The sequence below is a fragment of the Anguilla rostrata genome, chromosome 10 (genome assembly GCF_018555375.3).
Source record: "Anguilla rostrata isolate EN2019 chromosome 10, ASM1855537v3, whole genome shotgun sequence".
NCBI classification, from domain to species: domain Eukaryota; kingdom Metazoa; phylum Chordata; class Actinopteri; order Anguilliformes; family Anguillidae; genus Anguilla; species Anguilla rostrata.
This window is the reverse complement of record NC_057942.1, coordinates 43,807,307-43,829,795: the sequence shown is the minus strand read 5'-3', so window position 1 is coordinate 43,829,795 and position 22,489 is coordinate 43,807,307. Positions and strand designations below refer to the sequence as shown.

The following is a 22,489-nucleotide window of genomic DNA, read 5'->3' as shown; positions in this document are numbered from 1 at the left end:
CAGAGAGCTTTACACTAATTGCACATTGAAACAGGCAAAGCTCGTTCCACCACAGGAATGCGGGCTGCTCTGTGCAGGGCTCCTACAGCCTGTCTCTGATCCTGGGTCCTGCCGGTCTGGACACCAGCACCTCCACGCCAGGACAGACCCATCAGATAAACTACATCCCACCTCCACTGCCTCTCTCTGCGACACCATTCGCTCCTGCCGGGCCCCTTCAGAGCCAATCAGAGGGCAGGGAGCTGGGAGAGATGTGTGGGGATGGGAGGGAGGGAGGAAGGGGGACAGGGGGCATGAGAGAAGGAGACACACACACACACACACACACACGTGCACACAGACAGACACACACATAGACGCACACGCACACACACACACACACACACACACTTATACACACTTATACACAAACACACGTGCACATGTAAGAAGGAGGTACACACACACACACACATGCACAAACACAGACACACACATAGACGCACACACACACATGCACACACACAGACACGTGCAGACACGCACACACACAGACACGCACACACATACAACAGACACACACACCTACACACACACACGCACACACACACACACACACACACACACACATACACACAGACACACACACCACACACACGCACACACACACACACACAAACACCATCAAAGCAACTGTTTTTCGTAGACTGCCGATTAGCCAAAGAGATTACAGCTGGGGCCCAGTGTCAAATAAATAAGGTGAGAGGAGCAACGCAACTCCCACACTGTGAAGGAGAGGTCTGCTCTGCCTAATGCCCCACGCCACTCCAGCCCAGAGGGAGTAGAGCAGAGGAACGGAGCACATGCACTCTCACAGAGACAGCAACAGGCAGAAGCAGACAGACAGAGGAGCAATTTCAAACAGACTAAACTAACCCACGCTACACCAGGGATTACATTTTTCTTTTCTTTCAGTCTTTTCCCCCACTCTTTGTGCTAAATTGACAGTGCGTCTCTCTTTTCTTTGTCTCTGGGAGATAGCAGTGGCCGTCTTTTTTTTGGGGGGGGATTTTCTCTCTGAGGTCTCGGTGAGGGAGGCACGGAGGCGAGGGACTGGCGGAGGCATTCCCAGCTACGCGCGGCCGCGGATTCCTGTCCGGACGAGGGGGAGCAGAGGGCGGCGGCAGCGCTCGCGTCCGCGGCGACCGGCCGGGGGCCCGGCCTCCCACGCTGCCCCCCCTCCCCCCCCCGGCCCTCCAGCATGCTCCTCCACGCGCGGCGCTCACCATGCGGCCATGGAAATTGACGGGGGGCGCCCGGGCCTGGCCTCGCCGGTGCCAGCTGCCCCTTCTGCTGGCGCTGCTGCTGGCGCTGCTGCCCGCCGCCTCCTGCGATGCCCGCCGGCCGCGGGCCGCTAACTCCACCGCTAACTCCACCGCGGCGGCGGGCGGGCGGCACGTGCGCAGCTACACGCATCTCCAGGGAGACGTGCGGTGGCGCAAGCTCTTCTCCTTCCAGAAGTTCTTTCTCAGGATTGATAAAAATGGGAAAGTCAACGGCACCAAGAGCAGAGACGACCCCTTCAGTGAGTAACCGAAATAATTCATTCACTCTATTCTTTATTTTTACAATGATGTTTTAATACCTGCACTGAAAGGATGCTTTTTTTCCTTCCTTTGCCTGTCACCCTAGAATAATAACAGCACAAGTTTTATCTTAGGCAACTGCTTCCTATAAATAGAATTTTAAATTTTAGTATATTATTATGTTAATTTACTGAAGGAATAATAATTTAAGAGCCACAGAGGAGATCTCAGATTTCCGCCCAGTCTTGTCGCAGCACACTGAGCGCAGTTTCCTCAGCGTGTTTGACGGGGGCTGTTTCTGTCTCGCGGTGCATTATGCACCCCTGTCCCGCTGCAGCCGGCTGAGGGTGCCTCACTCACTTCCGAAACGCGCCAGGCGCTCTCTCTCAGCCACCTTGTGTGCACATGGCCATTAATCAAAACGCGCTTCGTGTGTTTTTCGTGTGAGCCCGCGTGCAGGGGCTCTAGCACCAGAGAAAGGGGAACTATTCAATATATCGTCTTTGGAATTTCGATGAAGCATTTTTTCCATTTATTTGATGGTTTCATAGCCATGCTAATGAAAGAGAGTCAGTTAAAATATGTGCAAGGACTTTTTTTTATCAATAATTTAAATATTCATCATTTGTTTAAATTAGGACACGCAAGTTGCAATTGCTTTGCAAGTTTTAAGGATTACAAAATCTTTAATATAAATGAATGCTTTCAACCTTAAATTTTATTGTTCTTGCAAACAAAAAAAATTTTTGGAACATAATCTCACGTGTAAATTTGACACATATTGTGTAATGATAAGACTCGCGAAACACACCAATGTATCTGCAAGACTTCACTGGGGATTATAATATTCGTAATGATTTATGATGCATCTACAGCTAAGCGATGGAATCTCTCCCCAACTTCAGAAGCATATTCTCTCACTCCAGACTGGTATTCACAGGGCTGGCAACATCCATAAATTTATGGTCTGTTTAAAATGATTTATTGTTTTTACTGTTCCTTTACCTGGGCAGAGAAACACATTTTTGAAGACGCATTCTGAATCTTGAACTCTGTGGTGAACATACTGTATCTTTAGGGCAGTCTGAAGGAAATCTTATTCATTGGCCGAGATTGTATGAAAATTACCACCTTTAAATCTACTGCTCCTGCCTTGCAGCTTCAGTGTTTGATAACTGTAATTTTTGTGTACTCAGTTAAAGTAACAACCACCTCTTTATGTACTGAAGTGCATTCTCACTGGGAAAGTGAGTACGTTTATGTGTGGCGGGTTCCAGTTAAGCCATGTTTCTGCGTTCTCTGTGTGTGTACTGAATGTTACAGCCCTCAAACCCCAAAGAAAACACTTTGGATGAGGGCGAAGACCGCCTGAAGACATGTGCTGTGACGTTTGGCAGTCATGTTTAACCGGATGAAAAAGTTTAAAATGATCATTTCTGAAATGAGATCTTTGGACTTTTGAATTGGGCTTCTCATGTATGACACAGTATTAGACGCTGCTGGCAGTGCAAAATCGAGCAGGTTTTATGAAAGACTTGGGTTCTGTTGCGATGTAGCATTCCTGATAACACTAAACTATTCAACACGGCGATGCCTTGACCACTGTCCCGCTCAAACAATCAGTGCAGTGATTGTGATTTTTGACGGGGACGTGAAAACTTTGTTCAGCGAAGTTTCCGCGCTGTATTGACTAGTGAAGAGATACAGATAACGCCATTGGCAATCTAGGAAAGAGGGAAGTCATTCTCCTGTTAGAGCAATGCGTAGAGATTGCAGTGTCTTGGTAAACATTGGGGGAAAAGGTTTTGGCGCATTCTCCCGTGAAAAAGCAGAAAAGGCACAAACAGGCAGTTTTGAATATCATAGCTAGCCATCCTCCTAGAATGGAAAAAAACGGACGTAATAAAGTTCAGCAGTAACAGTGATTTTGTTTTTGATAATGTGTGCACATTAGCTAATCCGATGCAACATGATATATCATAATTTGTGCATTTTCTAACAATGTTTTAGATTTTTTATAAATTTGTTTGCAATGACATTCACTGTCAATCCTCTCTGGTGCCACAAATACAACATCCCCCCCCCCCCCCATGTATCATGGTTCCTCTGGTCGTTTGGGGGGTCGCTCTCCGCAGTGACTCCTCTGGTGGTTTGGGGGGCCTGGTGCTTGCAGTGGCTCCTCTGGTGGTTTGGGGGGTCGCTCTCTGCAGTGACTCCTCTGGTGGTTTGGGGGGCCTGGTGCCTGCAGTGACTCCTCTGGTGGTTTGGGGGGCCTGGTGCCTGCAGTGACAGCTGTGTAATTTGTTCCGTCCCCAGACACAGCTCTGCTGGTGGTTCACAGAACGGAGACACACATCTGGTCTGGCCCCTATGAACTGCCAACAGTTGTTGCAGCATAGAGTAGAAAGGCTCACAGTTATTACTGTAATTTTGAATTAGGAAATTAAAATATATATATAAATATATATAAACTATATTTTCTTGTTCACATATGGAAATGGTTAGATCATTAGCTTACAGTAGGTAATGTTCATATTTACCAAACTTGAGCACATGATATTGCATAAAAAACCATCTGAATTGATCTGCCATCTGCTTGTATCATATGAAAAGGTTACACAAGCAGCAATCTATCAATACAGCTGACAGGGCTTCCAAGAACACAATAAACCCAGAAACCCAATCACATTAATAAAAGCTAACTCTCCATAAACCCGTTCACGCAAGGTTAAGAGGTGGAAATGCCCTGTGTGGTGTGAACTGATCCCACTCATTTATATGGCAATGTGAAAGGCGACCAGTCTTTAAAAACGTGAGCTACTTGCCTTGTATGTAAAAGGAAATAATGGGGGGATGGAGAGAGAGAGAGAGGGAGAGGAGGAGGGGGGGAGGAGAGGGAAGAGAGGAGGAAGGGTGAGAGGGAGAGTGAGAGGGGAGAGAGGGGGGAGAGGGGGAGAGAGAGGGAGAGGGGAGGTCCATGTGAGAGAGTAAAGCATGTCCTTGCTTCTCTGACACTCGTTTTGGTATCCTGAGTGATTCAGGAGGGCGGGGCTAATGTGCCCACAGAACCTGTCAGTGTTTTACTCAATGCTGCCCTTGTCAAAAAGTTAGGAAATCAATAGAATGTGAATGAGAGAAGAATCAGCATCCTCTCTCAGGCAAACAGTCTCAAAGTCTCAGAGATCAAAGTCCAATGTTAAAGATAACTATGGGTGTCTCTCTCTCTCTCTCTCTCTCTCTCTCTCTCTCTGTCTCTCTCTCTCTTCGGAGCGGAGGACTGTTATGGTAATTCCTGTTTATCTTCCGTTTGCGTTCACGGGAGAAATGGACTCGCAGTGGCTGACCTGCACATTAGCCACCTCTGGCGTCCGAGCTGTGTCATGTAATGCATCATGAGCAGACATCTGCCAGTCCCTGGAATGTAAATGCAGTCTCCTGCCCTGATCCCAGTGGGGTTCAGGTCTGTAAGTACATCAGCGCAAGCCCTGCTGTGCTGCAAGCTTGGCCGTCCTTTTACACTGATTGTTTTACAAGGGTGTGCAGACATTTTTAGGGGCAGGGGTTCAACCAGAAATAAGTGCACCCCCCATACACAAACACCGACACCCCCACCAAATATCCCAACAATGGTGCTTCACTGCTAATGAGCCAGTCGTATTTAATCTAGGAAATTCCGTGGAGATATTCTCAATTGGACCTGTTTTGATGTATTTTGTGGAAATGGTAGATTCCTGCATTTAGAGCATGGAATCTGTGTGGTAGCTGACGCTCGTCTGCATAACGCTCCCACGTGACTAAAGTCGTAATCTTAGAGTGGGCACACTAGCACGAGCAAAGAGATGAATCAGCGTATTAACTTTCATTTCTGAGCGCCATGGCAACAGGACATTTAGTGTAACACATGGCGGAATTTTGGTGCTTTGTTACCGGCGGACGATTTCAGACAGCGGGCTAACAGAACTGCGGTGCTTTTATTACCCTTTAAAACAAGGCTTTCTGGAACGGATCTGGCCGAGTCTTATCTTTGGTCTGGATTCGCTACTTGTGTTCTGCTTTTCTTGTTTTGTTCCGCTCATCATTTAAAGCAGTTCTCCCAATAATTAATTTCATCTGAAGATACTTCATTACACATTACAGATATTTGTACAGTTATTCTGTACAAAATGCGAAAATGCTAAACACACACAGGACATGTGTTGATTGAATCCATAGGCATTTCCCATTCAGTCCAATGAAATAAATAATAATCAAAACATCCAAGTGCTGACTTTAGGTTGGAGTTAAAGTCACACACTGCAACAAACTGGTTCCTGTACTCGTGATTAGATTGTTCCTAGCGTGGTAGAGAGCATTTAGCAGGTCTGTGTCTGTGTCTGTGGTTCAGGGTTCAACTGCTACTTAGATTGAGAGGTCTCCGAAGCAGGATTTTTTCCATTCATGTTGTCAGGTTTGTGGGCTGCCATGAAGCAGAGGTCGTGGCGCTGTCAGTCTCCTCCCCTTCACCCAATTTTCAGCCGGTTTAATCTGGTTCTGTTTATTTAACATCGCAGATAGAGCACGTCTATGCTCTCAGCCATCCCTGTCCTGTTGTCTATTGCTGTTAGAAATGGGATACTTTCCGAATCCTTTCCCCACCTCCCTGCTGACTGTTGTGTGGAGTTAAGTACGGGGATGGGGGAGAGGTGGGGATGTGGTGTGATTGTCTTATATGTCATTTCCCTGTTTTTCTGTACACTGTAGAGTTCTGGGGCTATTATCACAACACCCAATGACGTTTTACTGCGATGGTTCTCTGTGATGCTCATAACTGGCTTCGGCCAATGAGAACTAATTAGATGAGAGGCATCCGTGTCTTGATGGATGACCGGCGCTAAGTTTCGTGTATACAGGCGTGTGCTCGTGCATCTGTGTGAGTAAGGAAGCGTGTGCCTGTGCATGCACATGTATGTCTTTGCTCTGCGCTCACACACGCTTCCCCGCATCCTGACAGTATTTAAGTATTTACAGCCGTCTCGATGAGGTTCACATGGGAGTTCTCGGCTAGGCGTGCAATAAAAGAGACTTACGAGAGACAGTGAGCGAAAGAACAAGGGTACTCTCGGCGTACCTTTCTGTTTAACCTAATCTTAACATCTTCACGGACTCTCTCCTGTTTGAAGCGCATATAAAAAACACATGGCTTCCATTTTTCACTCTGTTTCGGACAGTTTGGGCTGTGCGGTTTTCTTTCAACGCATGGGGTGCTGAGACTGGAGCTGAAATATGTGCCATGCCTGTCATTTCTTGTGTCGATGAATGGAGGTATCTAATGAGCACACTCAGAAAAAAAGAAAACTTTTTTCCCCTTTCTAGAGTTTTTAACTCTAGTTAAAAACTAATTTAAGTTGATGCAACAAACTTCCCCTTCGAGGTAGCATTTACCTTAACATAACAGCCACTAAAATGATCAACCATTGCAGAGATGTCATTCCACTACTTTTTAGATGGATATAATATTTTCATACTTTGAATTGTGTAGTTAGGTTGGAATATTATACTGGTTCAATGACATGCGGTATGAAAAACGGTTAAATCTTGGGCATTCAGGTCCTGCTCCTGCACCAGTGTTGGTTTTAACTGTGGTGCTGAAGTAAGCACACAAAATTAAACATTAATTCCTGTCACCAGTGCGTTGTGGTGCTCAGATAAGGACAGAATGCGATTCTGCCTGATAAAGTGTAGCACACGGTAACTGAATGACATCATGTGGAATCCTACATGTTTCTCTTCAGTGCCTTCTTCCTGGTTCTGCTCCTCAGTAGAAGCACTGCAGAAACATCAGGGGTCAGCCTCGTCTTCCAGGTGAATCCATGGTCAGGTTTGCTCGGTTATTAGTCTCTTGTGAAGACGATATATTTTTTGCAATACACAAGACGCTTGGGAATTCGGATGGGAATTCTAAAGAAAATCAATAAGCCACCTTTGGTTTTTTATTTTTATCTCTCAGATTCCCCTGCAGCCAATCAATCAAGACCTCACAGCCTTAATTAACCAGGAACTGGGCGGTGTTTCAGCTCACCATGTCAGAGCAGGTCAGAGCTACAAGGGCCTCGTCCAATAAAACGCAGCTTGACTGCTTACACTTGCATATAAAATATTAATCTGAAAGTAAACATTATGGATAAAAAATGAACATGAAATCAGTAGATTTACATTGTGTTAATGTTTAACTTGCATTATATTTGATACTTAGTTCAAGACACCGTGAATTATACGATCAGAGACTGAATTCAAATGTCAGCTCACGGTCTGCTCAGCCACTCATACGAGACTTTTAATCTGTTTATCAAATAACCATGACGCTGTGCTTTGCATGCAAGCAGGAGATCTGAAATTATAAGCTCCTGCAACGAGCCTATATTTATGTACAAAGAAGTGTTAGAAAAAAAAAACCCCATGTTAATGCTTGTTGTCACAAACCGCTAATTAGATTCTTCTGGAGCTCATCACAGACAGCCTGATGTGGCTGGGGAAGGGGGGGGGGCGCTGCCATTGGGGAGGTTAAGTGTGGCTTCCCCATGAATCAGTTCAAGGGCTGGGGGACCCCTAATGAGGTCTCTGTGATGTAAGAGTGGTCTAGTACGGCGCTTACACCGCCCCCCTAAACCAACCCCCCCCCCCCCCGCACCCCTCACCCCTCCCCACCTGAAGACAGCGCTGTCACACAAATATATAACCCAAGATGAAGTGATGGGGCCTGCTTTGGTTCAGGGTACAAGTGTACCTTGTACTTTGTGGTATGTTCCGACCACTATAGCGTAGCCTTGCACTTGAGCTAGTTATGGTAGTTTACAGTTTGGTGAACTGGGTTCTTCCTGTGCCTCAGCTTATTTGGCGCACATTGTGGGATTTAACTGCGCAGCATGAGACTGGTGTAAATATTAGCGTTTGCATGACAGAGGCTCACACCCAGGGTGAATTACAGAGCCTGCGTACGGCGCTATCCATATGCAGCGGGATGCTCTCTCAAGCAATTCTGGGAAAATACAAGCGCTGTGAATCGAGTAGCGACCTTCTCATTACAAGTCACTGTGCAGTGCTGCCCCTGTGCACCGGCAGCGTTTCTGCTTGAACTCGGTAAACCCTTAATGAACAGATTAAGTTTCAGAGGGGGTGTGTGTGTGTGTGTGTGTGTGTGCGCGTGTGCATGCGTGTGTGTGTGTGTGTGTGTGTGTGTGTATGTATGTCTGCGATTTGACCAGAGGGACATCTGGATGGGCCCTTTTTAAAAGGGCAGGAAGGAGGAAGGAATGGCAGCTAATTATCCATTGCATGCGCTGGAGGCTGGGGGAAGGGGAGGGGGTGGGGGGTGTGTGTGTAGGGGGCGGGGGGGGGCAGGGAGCTGGTCTTATCCATGGCAGATCTTAAATCCCCCCCCGCTGCTTTATGGGACACTAATGCAACGTGTTCCCACAGAGGCCCCCGTGCAGCTGGCCTCCCGTCCTCTCGTTTGGGAGGGGAGCTGCCGTCCACCCCCGCTCTCACGTTTAGGCTGCCCCCCCCCCCCCCCCACCTTACAGGGGTGTTTCGCCATGTGGGAGCATTTCATCTCATGACGGTGATGTACGCAATCCCATGGCAACCATCGTTACAGTGGGTGCCATTGACTTTGAGGCTTTTAATATTGCGCATTGCTTACTTTTCGTGACACCGCAAGAAAAACAATTAGAGAAGAAGTTCCAGGAAACAGTTTCTTATCGCAGTGCCGTTTGTGTGAAAGCGTGTGCCTTCACAGCAGTCCTCTCCGTGTCGTGCAGTGTTTACACAATGCAGCAGAATTCAGCGTGAGCGCATAAGAGTTATTATGATTCATACATCCGGCCTTTGGTATCTCCGCGCTGACCCCCCCCCCCTCAAATGGGGGTTCACGTTTTGCCCTGAGCGTGGAGGCCGGGGCTCTCCTGTGAAAGCCAGCGATGGCGAGACAGAAAACATGTCCCCGCCATTTTATGGGAAAACAGCTTAGGTAACCCAATTCACACGCACCCCCCTCCCCCAACTGTCTTACATGTGTTTCAGTCCTGGGACACATGTACAAGAGGGCAGGGTCCCATTTGGCCGGATGCTGGTGTTCCAGGGGCAATACCGTGTTTTTTGGAAGATTCATTGCGGCAAGAAAACCATCTGCAGGAACGTGTCCCGGTCCTGTGAAACGATCGGACCAAGGGCAGCATGCCGAGGTCCGTTAATGAACGAACGGATGGATCTTTGTTAAGAGTCGAATCGGCACTCCATTGGAACGCCTGAAACGTTCGGACCATTCCGTTTAACACAGTAATGACCGCATAATGACATCATAATGGCTTTGTGATGGCGCATAATGGCCATAATTTCTTGAAGGTTAAGAGGCAAAATAGCTCAGGTGGCAAAACATAAACGTTTCCTTACATTACAAGCAGATTTCTGAAGGTTAGTGACCATTATCAGCTAAGGGCCTTTGTCTTTCCCCTTTTCCACAAAACAGGACACTATCTGCAAATGTTATTTGCTATAAATACTCACAGCACATAATATACAGCATTCATTGAAAATAAAAGTCTCAAAGCACTGTAAAGAGGGAACAAAAAAAATTTGACAAAAACAATAATTAGGGTATAAGTGAACATATTAGAACAGAGCACAGAAAGTAACCCATCTGTGAGCAATGTTAACATAATCACAAGTACAAATCAATTTTCAGCTAACCAATGATGCTGTCATATTTAGTTATGATGCACGGTAATAGGAAACAGACGTACAATTAAAACTATATTTCTCCCTCTAGGGTAGTATTTAAATTAGATTACCCCGACATTTAAAGTTTTTCTTTAGGCAGCAGGATTCAGTCATAAATCTGCTCTTATGGGGCCGTGAATCACGCTGAATTAGCCAGAAACAGACGTGTAAATGTTAGGAGGACCTGCAGCACTAATGTTGCTTATTCCTACGGGAATGCCAGTATAATTTATGCTCTTCTACTTGAGTGGATGACTGTAGAATGAACATGGCTTGGGTCCGAGAGGTCCAGAGACTAACCAGCTCTGGAATTGCCCATAAAACTGAAGCACCTGATTAGAACACTGGAACGGTCACGGTCGTTTTTGGAACAAGACATATTTTTTCTTGATTTGGCTCTGTACTCCACAATTTTAGATTTGCAATCAAACAGTTCACATGTGGTTAAATGTGGTTAAAAATTCTCATTAAAGGGTATTTTTATACATTTCGGTTTCACAATGTAGAAATTATAGCATGTATTTTTTTGTATACAGCACAATTTGTAACACATGCGATTACAGGAAATATAATTTGTGAAATTCACTAATTCACTAGCACTGAATATAGAAGGGAAGAATGTTCTCTGGTGTAGTGTTATAACGTTTAAAGTTTGTGGTTGAGCAAAACGGTTAAAGTCTGCGGGCCTAAAAGTATCAAAGACGTTGGTCATGTTGGTGACAAAGTTGAATTTAGCTGAGCTCAACCATAAAGTCTTACTTGACCACAGTATGATCTATGTTCATGAGATCTGGATGCTAGCCAATAACTTTGGACGTGCAGAATCTCTTTATTAAATACCGATATCTTCAAAATCCAAATTTTGTGCTTTTTACAAATTGACGTAGGTCTACAATTTCTTTCAGCATGCTTCTTCCTCTGAGCACCACGTGCAGCATTTGAACGTTCACCCATGAAAAACGGCAATAATATCTTCAAAAGGGATCATTACACACAGCGGAAGGGCTTTTAACAGCCTTCCAGCCCTCTGGTGCTGAACTTAATTTAACGCAGAGGCGTCAAACCGAAGACCGGATATGGCTGGGAAATAAATCGCCCCGCCGCCCATCAGCGAGCGACTCGGGTCCCAGACCGCCGAACAAGAACGTCTCTCTAATCGTTTGAATCGAGCGTGTGAGCTAATTATTGAGCGTGTGAGCTAATTATCGAGCGTGTGAGCTCATTATCGAGCGTGTGAGCTCATTATCGAGCGTGTGAGCTCATTATCGAGCGTGTGAGCTCATTATCGAGCGTGTGAGCTCATTATCGAGCGTGAGCTCATTATCGAGCGTGTGAGCTCATTATCGAGCGTGTGAGCTATTTATCGAGCGTGTGAGCTCATTATCGAGCGTGTGAGCTATTTATCGAGCGTGTGAGCTAATTATCGAGCGTGTGAGCTCATTATCGAGCGTGTGAGCTCATTATCGAGCGTGTGAGCTAATTATCGAGCGTGTGAGCTCATTATCGAGCGTGTGAGCTAATTATCGAGCGTGTGAGCTCATTATCGAGCGTGTGAGCTCATTATCGAGCGTGTGAGCTATTTATCGAGCGTGTGAGCTCATTATCGAGCGTGTGAGCTCATTATCGAGCGTGTGAGCTCATTATCGAGCGTGTGAGCTAATTGCGGTCTGTTCCTTTCGGGCCGCTGTGCTCGTGGCGGTTGCATTTTTCCTGCCAGTGACGTGCATTTCGACTCCGGCCGCAGAACAGGACGCTGCGCATATTTCCTGTAAGTATGTATGCGTGTATTTATCACTGTTTGTTTTCCCTGACATTTAAAATTTCCCAGTTGCTGCCCGTGGCTTGTTGCAGAGAACGAAACTGGGCGGGGCTTCACCGGAAAGTTTTTTTTTTCTTCTTTTTTTTTCCGCAAGAGATTGCACAACAGTGGGTTCAGGGCAGCCATCAGCAGCAATTCAATAAATAGGCTTGTGCAGCACAATCGAGCAACACAGCACCTTCACCGCTTTATGCTGTTACACAGGGGACTGAAGACTAGTATAAAGCATGACAACCTGACTTCTGCAATACTGATTGGGTGATCAGGGGCACTGTAAGGGAGGGGGGTTAGAACAATTCTAAGGGCCCTAACTGACAGGGGCCCTCAAAAAATATTAGAACACAGGATTCTCTGGGGTGGTGGGGCCCAATGCTGTAAATCAATGCTGTAATGCTATGACGTAAGTGGCTTGGAGTGACATAAAATAAAGCGCACAAAGTATACAAACATGTCTGCACGTAGTTAGAAGTACACTGCTGACTGTCCAGTTATCAGACAGGCGGCAAGAAGCTGGCAGAGACCTCGCTTCCACTGCCTGATGACACCTGACTCGACCCGTTGCTGAATTAGCTGTCTATAGTAATGGCGCCCAGCGGAAGGTAATAAAGTATCTGGGGAAACATTTTGCCTCTGCAGGTGTCAGAGTGACGGCTGAGGCCAAGACTGTGAACATTAAACTAAGAGGGTTCAGACAGGACAGCTCAGCTCACAGTGATTCATTCTTCCACAGAAAGCAGAAGAGTCTTCAGGACTCAGGCCCGTGCCTGGGGTTCGTGTTTGGTAGCTGAAGTGAGAGGGAAGAGGGATGGATCTGGCCTTCAAAGTAAAGGCTCGCTCCTCACCGGGAACATGCTCCAGCACTGCATCCAGATCAAAGATTCGGGTCACTGCCTTAGAAGCCAATTCAGGGTGAACAGCACCGACTCCATTTTACAGGGGATTTGTTCACTTCATGGACCTGGACACATGGGTTCGTTGAGAGCTGATGGCAGATCACAGAGCCGCTCAGTTCAGGGTGTGTAGGATCGATTCTGGAATGAGACCTCATCCGCTCGTTACAGCCCTGTGTAAAAAAAAAAGCTGATATTGCTAAATGTGTCGTGACAGAGTGCTTCCAAAAGAATGCTGGGAGATTTCGTGAGAAGATCCCAAACAGGCGGAGACTGGCACACAGGGCATAGGCTGACACTGACGCTTTCTTCCAATGTCTTCATGTACTCTTAGAATTCTTTGTTTCTTGGTGGAAAAAGTAAATAACTACTCAATACAACAAATGGGGCCAAACAGTTTTAAAAATTGCACGATATGCAGAAAAAACAAATCACAGCGGGAACAGCTAAAACCACAGAGAAAGAAAACAGAATTTAAGGCGATCGTGATAATACATCATGACCATTTTCTTCTGGCCAACTTTGTCTTCAGCACAACTGATGAAGACCTCAGTCATGTCAATGTGTCCATACCAAATGGCAAATCATTAATCGAACAGCTAATAGAATAATAATCTACAATTGATAAATTTCATCATTTTTGGCAGGTTTTTATGCATATGTGGGTATTAAATATATTAAATCTGTTATTTTATAGATTTTTAAATTATTATTATTGTGCTATGACCTATGAAAATAAATTCCAGTGTTCTGGGAAACCGGGACATGAAATTCCAGAGATGCACCATTTTGGAATTAGTGGTCGGGATCTGAAGAATAAATGAAGCAGAAATTCTAAACTGTGTCATCGGCTTGCCAGTGGCTGTTTGATTTTAGGAAGAGCTCCAGCATCAATCCATAACTGCTGTATTATTTTGGATGAACAGCTTTTTTATTTCAAACTTAAGCATTTCAGTTCAAAGGGTACTTCTCTTTATCTTGGAATTTGGATATGAAGCTTGTTGTTTTTGGGTTAGCTGTACATTTTTAAAGTAAGTTTTTCCCTTTTGCTGCAGATGAGCAATCACATTTTTATGGCGTGTTCTATTGCGTCTATGATCCCACAGAAAATAAATGATGAAGCTTTTTTTTTTTTTTTTCTTATGCCACATTTTCAGGAACTTTTCCCAGAACACCACTGCTATCAAGCTGTCAAGCACAGCTGTAAGGCTGTGTACAGTTATGAACGTTAGCCAGCAGGGATGTCTAATTATCACGCGATAAACCAAACTCTGTCAGTCCGACAACAAAACAGACGTAGTAAATGAGGATGGGGTGGACCGCCAGTGGAGTTCAGGGCAGTGGCTAGTTCCAGCAAGGGGTGCGTGATCCTGCCCAATATCAACACATCTCCAGACTACCCACAGGAACTGGGCGAAAGCTTTTCGCTAATCAGGGGTGGGCACTGTCCTTTCAACAGATGGGGCACGTGGGGGGGGGGGGGGTCAATCGCTACAACGGAATCACAAATATAGGGCAGAATAACAAAAATAAGTCTTAAAATGCTTAAACAGCCTAATGCTCCATCCACATAGTTACAACTCACAGTTCGAAAAACTAAGCTTGTAAACTAAGTTTTTATATATATACAGTTTTCTTGAAGGGTGAGGGATTTTAATTCATTATTTCATGACTCTGGGGCATGTTTTTACATTCACCATGAAAAAACAACACAGCCATTGGTTAACCTGTTAGCAACGTCTGAAAAATGTCGGAATTAGGAAACGTGAGCTCCTTTTTTTGTCGTTTGTTTCAAAAGATCTGGTTACAAGATATCACCTGTTAAAATGCCTCAACACTTGAAGCAACTATTTAAAAAGCAGGGGGAAAAAAAAACCAAAGAGTTAGGCACCAGGCCAACAGAACAGAGAAAGAAAGGGCCTCTCCTTTGTGCAGGGAGAAACTAAAAAAAAAAACATCTAGACATTACTCAACTGATCTCCACACCTTGCCTGAGTCAGGGCGGTAGATTTTTTTTGTCGCAGTTTAAGTCTTTTGTTGTAACTCTGCCTTTCAACTCTGAGTACAGACACAGAGGGCGAGCAGGTGAGTGGGTCGGGGGCCCAGAGAAATCTCTGCTTTTTCGGCCGAACTCACCACATCAAAGCAGCCCCAAAACAAACACGAGGAACAGGTGCTTTTTCAGCACCATATGCTACGTATTCGTTTTACATAAGAGGGCTCAGACGGAGGAGGTCCCTCTCCTCCACACAGTGCTCCCCTCTCCGGCCTGAGCAACTCTGAGACTGCGTAGAGCCTGCAGTGTGGGCAGCTGTCTGTCTGCATCCGTGGGGTCGGAGCACTCCAAAGTGTCTTATGGCACATCAAAGTGTCTTATGGCACTCCAAAGTGTCTTATGGCACTCCAAAGTGTCTTATGGCACACCAAAGTGTCTTATGGCACTCCAAAGTGTCTTATGGCACTCCAAAGTGTCTTATGGCACATCATTACATTACATTAGAGGCATTTAGCAGACGCTCTTATCCAGAGCGACTTACACAACTTTTTACATAGCACTTTACATTGTATCCATTTATACAGCTGGATATATACTGAAGCAATGCAGGTTAAGTACCTTGCTCAAGGGTACAACGGCAGTGTCCTTACCCGGGAATCGAACCTGCGACCTTTCGGTTACAAGCGCAGTTCCTTACCCACTGTGCCACACTCCGTCCTCAAATCAAAGTGTCTTATGGCACTCCAGAGTGTCTTATGGCACTCCAAAGTGTCTTATGGCACACCATCACCATCGCAGGGGTCGTGCTAACCCACGGAATGCTGCGGCTTTGGAACGCAGGACGTTTCAAAATTAGAATTTTACACAAATACACAAGCATTCTGATAAAAAATGCATATAATTTGCCAATGCACAATAAATGTGTCTTGATCACAATTTTATTCTTGTGACACTTGTAGCAAAAGCGGGATGAAATAGCAAGATTAGTGATTGTAAAATTAGTGATTGTGTGCATGTGTGTGTGTTTTCTGTTAGTGAGTACTTGTGAGGACACTTTTTTCACAAGAGCCATTTTGTTGTCCCCCCACCCCTGGTATCCCTCTTTGATCACTGATCATTAAGGCCTCTCTAATCCCTCCCTGTCTCTCCGTCATCCCTTCTCTGTTCTCCTCGTCCTTTCATCCCTCCATCTCCCCCATTCACGGGCCGGCCGGGCGGCCTTTCATCCCTGCTCCGTGCCTGGAACCCGATCCCTGGTGGAAGGGCCGGTCTCAGGTCTCGGGTGTCTGTTGTGTCACGGCGACCGGCCGTGTGTCACCACTTCCCCGGTGTTGATTAAGCCTCACCGGACGCGTTAATAATGAACGCATATTAAAACACTCCAGGAATGTGTGACATGCCCTCACCTCTGTCTGTATTATATGTTCATAAACTTGCAAAATCAGTAACGTCATAACAGTAGAGCAGTGGAATCGCAGCGTAAACACCGGCTGTGTTTTAAGATCATTTTTGATTGGATCATTATTGTGTATTGACCTTTTTCAAAGTGTTACAAGAGCCAATTCATTCATACGGTGTGCAGCCATTGGCTGGGTAAATCCAGGTGATGGTGGAACGTTGGGCTGTAGGACAGGACTGGCCGAGCCGAGGTGGGGGTCATGTGGCAGGAAGAAAGCTACGCACTGACCCCGGGGGGGGGTGTTTGGGGGGGGGGACAGGCAGGCAGGCAGATACCGCTGAGCGTAATGGAGTGTAACTGTGTAAAGCCGTGGAAACGGCCTGTGGGGGCAGATGCTCTGTCTCCGCTGACCCTCCTCTCTCTGACAGGGCGCAGGGCCAGAGCTGCTCGCCATGGCAACAGGCCGCCGCCGCCTGCGTTTCGGCCGCTGCTAATCCCTCCTCATCCCAAACGCCTTAGCGGGTTTAGCTAATTGACTTTGTGGGGAATAAAGGAACAGTTACCGCTACATAAACCCTGCATAAACCCCAGGCTGGAGAAACGCGTAGCCTGATACGGTGATACAGAGCTTTGGGGCTTTAAGCTCGGCTGAGTCTCTCTTCTCAGAAAACAAACAAACCAGAAAAAGAGCGCTCCCAGAACACAATCTGGCCAGCAACTGTCGCGGGGCAGCTTGTCGAGAGGGTAAAGCAAAGCGCAGAGTCTTTCCCCCCCTCTCCTCGCCCCCCGCCCCCCGCCCCCCGCCCCCCCGTGACCGCAGAGTCGCAGGGGCGGCGTTTGGGAGCTGTGGGGTAAACTGAGAGGGATTAGAGACGGCTCAGACCGCACAGCCGCTGGCCGGACGCTAAGCGCGCGTTAGCGCCGCGGCAGATCCTCAGCGGCTAGAGAGAAGGATGGAAAGCATTACGCTGGTTGAGCTTCGAGCCAAAACGAAGGACCCCCCCCCCCACCAACCCCTCCCCCCCGGTCGTCCCAGCTCCCGCCCCACCAAACCCGCCCCGCCCCTGACCACTGCACCCCCCACCCCCACCACCCGGTCGTCCCAGCTCCCGCCCCCACCAACCCTGCCCCTGCCCCTCCCCACCACCACCCAGTCATCCCAGCTCCCGCCCTTCCTCTGACCGCCCCCCCCCCATCCCACCCCGTTTCCACTGGATCTGAACCCTCCATGCCTCAGGGCGAACGGCAGGCAGTGGATCGTCCACCACAAAGGACACCGAACGCTGGGGTATGAATGCCAGGCACAATGGCGCTCCACGGCCCGCTGGCTCGCTCGCCCCTCCGTGGCGCTCCACGGCCTGCTCGATCGCTCGCCCCTCCATATCGCCGAACGGCTTTATTTCCTCACAAAGCCCATCTGCGGACAACGCCTCCACAGCATCGCAGGGTCGTTCATAATTAAAGCCTGGAACAAAGGCTAATTATGACGGTCCCTGAGAATGGAAATTTTAGACACCCCCCCCCCCCCAAAAGGAAATAATGAGGTGGGATTTCGAGGAGAAAAACACAGGCATCGCATTTCATCTCTGTGCTGCCCTGTGATCATTCTGCTCTTCAGGGTACGCAGGACGGGACGAAACAGAACACCACTGTCTCTATGAGCACAGCGTTATGGCGGTATGAATGCAGGCGTTTATGAACGGTGTGTGTGTGTGTGTCCCTTTCTGCGTTACAGGTGTGCTGGAGATCAAATCGGTTGCCGTGGGGATCGTGGCCATCAGGGGGCTCACCAGCAACTACTACCTGGCGATCAGCAAGAGGGGGGAGGTGTATGGAGCAGTAAGTTTCACCTCCACAGATCTACTGTGAAACCCCCACTACTGTGAAACCCTCACTACTGTGAAACCCCCACTACTGTGAAACCCTCACTACTGTGAAACCCTCACTACTGTGAAACCCCCACTACTGTGAAACCCCCACTACTGTGAAACCCTCACTACTGTGAAACCCCCACTGCTGTGAAACCCTCACTACTGTGAAACCCCCACTGCCGCCCTTGTGCTGTGTGGTGGTGGTGGTCGATTATCGTTGTACATGATGTTCACCATAACGCTTTGCAGCCAAGAACATTTTCTTCCCTAAACTGGCATAGCCATCGCATTTGGAATCTCAGTCTGTCACAGTAATGTCTGTAAATTCGGAAAAGGGGCAGACCAGCAGTCGGGGAATGTCCCGTAGACTCAACCCTCCATCTCTAGGGGGACATTGTGGCCATTTTTACATTCCTCTCTCGGACAGTGCACATAATAATAAAGCACAGGCACGGGTGATACTGACTGTGACCGGTTTCATGAGTGAGTGTTTCAGTGCCGTGTATCTAGAAGCTTTCCGGTGTCTATCTTTAGTCATTTAGACCAAATCATCTTTAGCTGCAAGTCATGTGCCTGTCGTGGACATAAATATTTGAAATCCATTAAATTTCACTGTGGCTTTTATCTTGCTATTGTTGTTGTAATTTCAGGAAGAACACATGGCTGTGATTGGTCTTTAATTTGACAGATGTTGCATATACAGTAGTCATGTGAATTATTTAAGAATCATCATTTTTCCCCCCTCCCCCATTTTTTCCATATTAAAGTCAACACTCGTTCCAATACCTCCTAACTCTTCCTGAACTCCGCATTTGTTTGATGTTGGCAAAGAGCCTTCTTGTCTCGGGTCTAAAAAAAAAAAAAGTAACTTTGTGGTGGTTTTAGAAAATCGTTCCACTTCATTGCACCTGAATGATCCCTGAGTAAAAGCCTACTTCAAAGGGAGCATGCTGTCATGAGCCTCCCAAACGCTGCCTCCTCTTCCCTCCAAAAACACGGAGCCCCTCTAAAATGGAGGCTTCACGTGAACCTCGCCAGCTGCTGAATTACTCTCCTCCACACAAGTGTGGGCATCTACAGCTATGCCAGCCTTTCAGTGCTGCTCTGGTCCCTTAACTGGATCACTTTCATCAATTAACATATGTCTCCTTATATGTTTCCATTATGTTGATGTTTTCTACATACAAGTATATAATTTGCTATATTCCCAAAAAAACTAAAAGCTAACATTGCTAGAAAACAGTGGGTAAATGTAAAATCTATAAACCTATTTTCCCTTTTTTGTAAGCTGATATTATTTCCTTATTTAAACATTTAGACACACCTGCCTCCAGAAACATTTAATTGGCTCTCTTTCAATTGAAAAAATAAAAAACCTATAAAGCAACTGAAAAAAGCATTAACACAATGTGATAATCATTCATCATGCTGCATACACCTGTGTTAATGAGACCTGAATCATTAGCATTGGCTGCAGCCTCGTTAGCCAATCACACAAATACAGAATTACATCATTAACCAATCGCGCAAATACAGGCTTGCATCATTAACAAATCACACAAATACAGGCTTGCATCTTTAACCAATCACACAAATACAGGCTTACATTGTTAACCAATCACACAAATACAGGCTTGCATCGTTAACCAATCACACAAATAAAGGCTTGCATCGTTAACCAATCACACAAATACAGGCTTGCATCGTTAACAAATCACACAAATGCAGGCTTCCAGGGAAATGGGCAGGTAAAGGCAGAGGTTATGGCAAGTCATTCTAATGAGCAGTTCAGGCTTCAGAACCACTTAAACATCTAATTCTGCTTTCATTGAATTTAAGCGATAAAAAATAAGAATATATAGTTCATAACAAACTCAGTCTACAGGGCCTACATAGGAAAACTGTAATTGCCATCAGGCAAGGGAGGGAAGGTTTCATTTGGGTGGACATTCGTTTGCCGGATGTGCTTCTCTGGTTGATCAAATTTACAGCCAATTCTGCCCAATAGTTTTGACAGCTCAACAGGTGTATTCTGAAATGAAAGGGCTCAGCTAGATGCACTTAGAAAGGTGTGACGGCCCTGTCAGATTAGTAACAAAGGATTTTACAGCAATGAAACCAGCTCACGCTTGTAACTGGACATTCAAAATTGTGGGGAATGGGGAATAAAGGAACACTTTAAGAAGATGATGGGTAATGAACTTTAGCACTGCAGGTGTGTGGACTGTGGGGGGCTTTAACTTCATCACCCTGGCAGATCCATGGCATCACTCTAGTCCATTTACCATCACTGATGTCAAAGAGCAAACATTGTGCATTTTAAAGATCAACAGCATCATAAAATAATAATCAGCTATAAGCAGATGGACAGTTTCAATAATGTTTTATTGCATATGGCTGTATATATGAAATTGTTTGACACAGTACAATTTAAACACGAATAACACTTATGTTTGATAACCGCTGAAACCTGTCAACAGCATCCAGAAAATTAAAACTCTAGGACTTGAGGGTTGCCTAGCGCTTATGTGATGAATCATTTCAATTTCTGGCAAATCAAGTTTTTTTAATTTCATGGCAAATCTCTCTCATTCTATGTCTGCCTAGTTTTTACAAAAATGAGGAATTCAGACCTGAATTTGGACAATGTAGTATAATTTGTCTGAACTTGTGCTGGGGAGATCCGAACTGTTGCTCTTACTCGTTAGAGTACCGGGTTATATTCTGTTTATGTTCATCACAGAACCCAGTAGCCTTAAGGGTTTTATTTGTGCCGAAAGCCGGGATGAAGGCCCACACACTGTGCCCTCTCGCCCTGCAGAGAGACTACGGCGTGGACTGCGAGCTGAAGGAGCGCATCGAGGAGAACGGCTACAACACCTACGCCTCGGCAGCGTGGAAGAACGGGAAGAAGCAGATGTTCGTGGGGCTGAGCGCCAAGGGGAAGCCGCTGAGGGGGAAGAAGACCAGGCGGAAGCACAACGCCACGCACTTCCTGCCCATCGTGGTGTAGCCGCTGAACCCCACCCCCCCCACCCCCCCGACACCCCCATCCCCCCTCGACCCCACCCCCCGCGCTGGGTCTGCCGGGACCGTTTTACTGCACTGAAGAAGGACGATTTCCAAAGACGCTAAGGCAAAAAAAAAAAATACATTCACAAAAAGGACATCTGTTCTAGAAGGAAAAGCACTATTTACAGGAAGAGCCTGAACTCAAGTGGCACGCTAAGTGTCTCGCAGTACGTGCATTTTTGGGATGTTTGTTTTTTTGTTTTTTTTGTGAGTTGTGCGCACGGGACTAAATAGGAAGCCCTTTCTCTGTGCCAAACTGGTTTAAAATGGCTGATCGTTAAAAAAAAAAGGAGGATGACACAGGAAATGTAAAGGAAACATGTTTCCTACATTAGGCTACTTAAATGTCACGTCAGAGTGAGCTGACAGGGCAGGACTGAGGCCGTGGGGTTTGTGTGCATGTGCATTTGCGTGTGATCGTAGGAAGAAGGTATTTATGACGTACGAGCTCATTTCAAAAGACTTTAAATGCACACCACTGAAGTCCCAGGCCCACCTGCTGAAGACGCAAACTCGCTGGAGGAACTCTGGGCACGGAGGAGTCCTCTGAACAGAGTAACCGCCGATATGACTGGCACACGGAGTCACAGCATCGTATTCATCCACTGCTTATCCGGACCGCTCGCAAATAAATTATTTATTTTATGTAATATTTAAAAGGGAAAAAATAATACAAAGTGGTCAATTTTATTTTCATTCTTCTAAAGTTCTTCTTACACTTTTCAAATACTTTCTTTGAGACACGAATAAATTCTCTTCCCTATCTGAATCGTCTAGAATTGTTTGTTACTAGCAAATGATACACCACAGTTTATTCCTTACTGCCATGAGAATTAACTGATGGTTGGATTGATTAAATCGAAATACACTTTTTTTATTTTGCCCTTCAGTGTTTTGGGCAATCCCGTCTTTTAACCTGCTTTTCCATGCATTTAATAGCTACATGTATTTTAACTGAATAGGACTACTGCAGAGGCACTAGAATTTATCCAGTGTTGATAAAAAAGAAAATCATAAATGTGAGTGAAGCTTCTTTATATTGACATACGAAATATGAAACATATCAAGGATCGTGCCAATTCAAAAACCCTCCCTTATCCCTGTGAGGGGAACCCTAAAAGTT

At 46.1% G+C, this 22,489-nt stretch overlaps 1 protein-coding gene across 2 annotated transcripts; it reads left to right on the top strand.

The window, feature by feature from the left end:
- The first annotated feature begins 649 nt into the window (after nucleotides 1–649).
- fgf10b (fibroblast growth factor 10b) lies at nucleotides 650–22,135 on the top strand. Of its 2 annotated transcripts, XM_064297359.1 has the most exons (3): nucleotides 650–1,564; nucleotides 18,159–18,262; nucleotides 21,116–22,135. In XM_064297359.1, exons 1-3 carry the CDS (start codon nucleotides 1,267–1,269, stop codon nucleotides 21,305–21,307), a joined length of 594 nt encoding a protein of 197 aa, XP_064153429.1. In that variant the 5' UTR covers nucleotides 650–1,266; the 3' UTR covers nucleotides 21,308–22,135. The 2 variants fall into 2 exon arrangements, 1 of the variants encoding a protein (XP_064153429.1); XR_010323885.1 differs by lacking the exons at nucleotides 650–1,564; nucleotides 18,159–18,262 and adding an exon at nucleotides 20,049–20,509 and having other exon boundaries at nucleotides 21,116–21,250.
- Nucleotides 22,136–22,489: the final 354 nt, after the last annotated feature.

Excerpts from the sequence above, each read along its gene's own strand:
- fgf10b (XM_064297359.1), top strand. The coding sequence starts at position 1,267 with ATGCGGCCATGGAAATTGACGGGGGGCGCCCGGGCCTGGCCTCGCCGG. Across the intron at positions 1,565-18,158 it reads GAGCAGAGACGACCCCTTCA|GTGTGCTGGAGATCAAATCG; the intron begins GTGAGTAACCGA and ends TCTGCGTTACAG. Across the intron at positions 18,263-21,115 it reads GGGGGGAGGTGTATGGAGCA|AGAGACTACGGCGTGGACTG; the intron begins GTAAGTTTCACC and ends CTCGCCCTGCAG.